Below are 5,161 nucleotides of genomic sequence, written 5' to 3'. Positions count from 1 at the left end.
TACTTATCTATCTTGCCAGCTTGTAAACTTAGGTGCCCACTTTCTCATCTTTGCATGACTTTCTGCCTGGAAGCTTCTAAAAACAATTAGGAGTGAGCAGCTAAACTTTGTATTTTTAGTGCTTGAGAGTCAGCATTGGAAGATATTTATTTGTCTAATAATAAACCACCAGCTAGTTTCTCTACAGAAGTTGCCTTGTTAGATTAAGTCAAAGAACATCCTGTCCTCAAGTGATGCATTTTGGAAAAAAAACCAAAACCAACCCCAACCATGCTCAAATTATTAACCACCACAGTTACGAGTCTAAAGGCTAAACTGACCAGCACACAGTGGTTCCAGCTATCATCCATGCATGCTTCTCCGTGCTTTTCAGATCTGTAACAACATATTTCGCTTCAAGAGAATCGAGAACCACAGCCACCTGGAGATTAATAAAACCATGGGGCAGATACTGGAGACTTTAGAAACTGCTGGATTAAGGTAATATGAATCGGTGTTGTGCCCTCTTTGAATGTCATTCTTATTCCAGTCCAACAAAGTTACCTATACATATAAAATGTTAAAGTTGTGCCACTTGTCAAAAACAAGACATCTCCAATTATCGATCACACTTCAGCATACAGTTGGGACAGGGAATGATACATTACAGAAAGCAAACCCACAAGATTTTAGTGACATAAAACAATATAATTTGTATAGAAACTGATAAATACTGTCTCCATGGTTCACTAATTCCAAATACTAGTTATCTGCACATTAGTTGCTAATATCTATTACTAGAAGTAGTTCCAGCTTGTGCTCTCAGGGTGGTCAGTTCATTTCCGAGACTAATCAGCCTGGTCGCTCTGAGGGAAAAAATCTCAGCAATGAGATTAGGTTCCATGTGAAGATTTCATTTTCTTGCCTGCCAGATAATGAGTCCTATGATTATAGAAGCCACAGCAAGACCAAGAATCAGGATACACATCTTCTTACGGGATTTCTTCTAATAAAAGAAGGGAAAAAAAAGCTACTGACACCAGGAACAGATGGCAAGGAAAAAGCAAGTCTCCCAGTTAACATTACTAACTTTGGCAAACTAGTGCACTAGATACCCGTACTTACTGAAGTCTGAACACTTTCACATGTTCCTTAAACTGTGTGATCCTACAGACAAACTGTTTTAGTTTTATAGGGGCATAGTGGTTTACGAGATACAGTTACGTCCAAATGTGACAAGTTTTGCTTCTTTTAAGGAAAATGCAAGCTTTACTTCTAGCTGGCTACAGAAAGAGAACTTGACAACACCTACCACATGCTTTTCATCCTAATGAACAACACTGTGGCTTCAAAAGGAAGCCAAACATCTCCAGCTATTTAGATTTTCCAGGTAACACTAATAAAACTAAGCAGTTCTCCAATACAATACACCCTTAGCTACTTGGAGCTGGTGTGGAAATAGTGTTGCATTTCTACATTTTAAATGATTTAATATAGTCACTGTACTTGGATTTTACAGCTTTGATCGCTTTATTCATCAGAGGAAACTACAATCTGTCCATATACACCAAATATTTTTAACTTGGTATCTAAGGATTTGCAGATGGTTACATATAACCACTTCCTTCTCCATCCAGAGATGTCTGATAGCTCCCAAACTTAGATTTATAACATACTTCAAAAATTTATAAAGGAAGCCATGGAGAGAGAGAATACTGCTGTATGCTGCCAGATGGCAAAAGGTACTTTCCCTCCCTTGTGCTGAACAGCACTGGAGTTTTAATGCCTTCTAGTACCTTCCCACTTAAATTGAACTCTTTAAAACTGTTTTTCATCTTGTGTGGAAGCCTGAAGTCCCAGCAGTGAAACTCTGTATGGGACTGACTGACGCAGAGTCCTTGTTCTTTCACAGAACCTGGACCTACAGGGACAGCAATGATGAAAGGAATCTACAGAAAACACTGACACATACACAGAGGAGATTTAAGCAGCAGTGAGAACCACTGGAAGAGATCTGATGGGACAGAGAGGACAGACTGCAGGATGGAAGCTCAGTAGTTAGAAAGAAGGGTGCTGCAAATTCCAGTCACCAGAAGTTTCCCGAGTCTGGGCAGGGATTTCTGCACATCAGTGTCTTGGCTGATACGTTTACAAGATGGAAACAACATGAGAATTTGCTCTTGTTTAACTGTTCTGCTAACAGCACAGGCAGTAAAACACTTAAACTTGCTGAGCACACCTACATGAAGGAGCAGACTGACTGCATATTCTCTGAAGTGGAAGGGTAATTTCAATACCATGTTTTTGACTCAAGTACTTTATCCATTCCTTGCAGCACAATTTTGAGTGAGGGCCAACTTGCACAGGCTGTTTTTAATAACTGGTTTGGTGTGCTGCAGTCCTCACTATGTGTCTTGTTATGGCTGTTCCATTATTGTTCAACTGTGCACTGAAAATAATGCAAGCATACTGAATTTACCTGATAATAGGCAGCTCTCTGTAACTGCTCACTGGCTCTTTCCACATGGACTTCTGCACTTTCCACATTTGCCTCTATGCTATCTATGGAAAAACGGAGAACTCACTGTAAAATATTTCATAGCTTCAGCATTTAAAAAAATCAGAAATACAGTATTTTTTATACAAAATACTGGAAAATTTAATCTATGTGGGCAAAACATGTAATTGAGGTAAGAAGAAACTTCCTATTATCCAAACACACTTACCAATCATATCTCCTTGGTCATGAATCATCATGGCTAAATCCTTAAATATCTGATTGACATCCAAAATGTCTGCCTGAAGACAACAGTTTGACAAGTTATAACAAACATTGGTGACACATTTTCTAATCCTCATTCCTACCACTTGTTCTGACCATTGCTCAAAATGTCAGAACAGATCCCATCATTCGCTGACAGAGGTTATGCTACCATCTGTGGAATCTGAGATTAACACAGCAGCCTACAATGTTCCTGCTATGCAATATCCGTTTCATCACACTAGCAATTAACAGAGCATGGAATCAAGATGAACACAATGAGTTGCTCCTACCAGCTCTGAAGGACCACCAGTCAACACTGAAGGAAAATATACCTAGTCTCCTTCACCAGGAGCAGGGAGATTGATCTTGGCATCAATCCTCTCTACAAGGAACTCTGCTCCTCCACCTTCAGATCTCCTCAGCCCATCCCATAGTTAGCACTGCACGACTTCTTTGGTTTATCTCCCAATACTGTTAACTGTGGGATCTACTGGTCACCTCTAATTGCCTGATTGCTGTTTCTCTTTCTTTAATGAGTTCAAGGTCCTGTTCAGTTATTGCCACATCTTCTTCCTGAGACTGCATTTGATTCCAATCTTCACCACTGAAAAGAGATGGAAAGAGACAGACAGGACTGATTTGTCACAACAATTAAACTGGAACAACTGAAAAAGGGACAGATCAGAAAAAGTGAAGAAACTGGAAAGCAGTTACATTAGAATTTCTGTTCTAGGATGTGCCAGTTATCTATAGCATTATAGAAGCAACTTCCTTATTTCAGTTCTATTTTTTTTTAATACCTGTACCTTCCTTTCCTCTCACCATCCTGCAAAAATGAGGGTGAAAGTTTTGATGGAGATTAGCCTGCAAGCACAACTTTATCAGGAAAAAAAATTGTGACAAGCATCTGGATTCAAAGATTCTCACTTGGTATCTGGCATTTGGAGATGAGAATAAAATGCTGTTGTATTTTAATTCATTACTCTAGTAAGAACTATATATTAAATCACACACACCAAAAGAGATGTTAAAAACCAGATCACTCTGCATCCCAGTATACTCTCTCCTCATGAGCTGGTACTCCATAACTGCTGCACAAGTTACACCAATTATAGTGAAGGCAGTACCTATAATAAGGCCACCTCTATATTCAGCATAGACAGTTCTTCAAAGGCAACATCCCCCTCTTCTCAACAAAGAGAAGTGTGCTGGAAAGCACTGGAACATTTCAGTGTTAGGTATATGGCACTAAAGAGTAAGTTTTAAAGTCTCAAAGTGCCAAAAGAAATGGAGATAAATGACATAGTTAGGTCAGAAACAGCTGACCCATCTGGCAGTTCAGCTGAGATGACAGCAGGGTTTTCAGGTATTTAAGGCAGAAGTTTCTGACATGCAGCACACAAGAACAACTTCAAATGTTGAGTAGCTGCTGTGTGCCACTATCTCTCAACCAGCTATGAGCCTCTGCATGAACAGGTACCTGCCTGGTTCCCTTGGCTTTGGTGAGCCAAGCGTTCAGACTCATCAGCATCTGTATAACTGAATGACCCAGGGTTTCCACCCCAGCTCAGTATGTAAAGACTAATAAAGGAGACTAATAAAGCACAGGACTAATAAAGGGAATAATAAAGCACAGGACTAATAAAGGGGATGCCCACCAGGCAGTTGATCAGATGGAAGCGCAGTTTGCAGAGGGAGGATGTAGAGATGTAAGTCAAGTCTCTTGATTTAGAAAGTCAAAGGATTTTTACTGATACGGCAAACAGATTTCATCCTAGTTTCCTCAAACACATGTACAGTAGAAACCTACACAGTAATCAGATACTTTTGGAGCATCTTGCGTTCTCTTTACTCACACTGTAGAGTTGATATATCATTTTAAAAACCTATCTACTATGCAGGCACACTGTTACTGTAGAACCAATTTGGCTGTCTGACAGGTAACAGCAATACTGCCTTGTTGTGCACACTCTAGGATGAGTTTGCCAGTGCATAACATCCAGGACTTCTGAATTTAAGGCAGCCACTACTCTGTTATAGCTCCAACGAGGCTGCTAGATAACTCTCAAACCCACAGAGTAAATATTCTTTGTGGAAAGAGTTCCAGTGAGGGAAATCCTGTCTGGTAATCTTGTGCTCAAGCTCAGAAAACCAGGAGCTCCATCTACCGCATATTAGGGACTCTACTATTTCTCTCAGGGCAGTAACCACACAACCTACATTTAAGAAGGAAAAAGTACTGTCATATGCAGTTAATTTTTTTACATTGTATATCACAAGTATTGTAATAATTGCATGCAGATCTTTTTGCCCAAGCTACAACAACGTATCTTACCACAAAAACTTTAGTTAGACATAGTTAAAAGTATAATGTCAAGAGTACAAGAAGCTGTTACCTATCAAATGAAACAAGCTGTT

The 5,161-nt window shown here is 39.6% G+C and overlaps 1 protein-coding gene across 1 annotated transcript in view; it reads right to left on the bottom strand.

Annotated features, from left to right (window-relative positions):
• Positions 1-262: 262 nt before the first annotated feature.
• STX12 (syntaxin 12) overlaps positions 263-5,161 on the bottom strand; it is a 10,855-nt gene continuing 5,956 nt past the window's right edge. The window contains exons 5-10 of the mRNA XM_010178956.1: positions 4,569-4,579; positions 3,550-3,569; positions 3,242-3,347; positions 2,706-2,778; positions 2,459-2,541; positions 263-985 (exon numbers count right to left, since the gene is read on the bottom strand). Coding sequence (XP_010177258.1) covers positions 893-985; positions 2,459-2,541; positions 2,706-2,778; positions 3,242-3,347; positions 3,550-3,569; positions 4,569-4,579 — 386 coding nt within the window. The 3' untranslated portion in view covers positions 263-892. The remainder of the gene's footprint in view (positions 986-2,458; positions 2,542-2,705; positions 2,779-3,241; positions 3,348-3,549; positions 3,570-4,568; positions 4,580-5,161) is intronic.

Source organism: Mesitornis unicolor, unplaced genomic scaffold, assembly GCF_000695765.1.
Source record: "Mesitornis unicolor isolate BGI_N332 unplaced genomic scaffold, ASM69576v1 scaffold3882, whole genome shotgun sequence".
In the NCBI taxonomy this organism is placed as follows: Eukaryota; Metazoa; Chordata; class Aves; order Mesitornithiformes; family Mesitornithidae; genus Mesitornis; species Mesitornis unicolor.
Note: the sequence above shows the minus strand (reverse complement) of the source record. Positions and strands in the feature narration are given on the sequence as shown.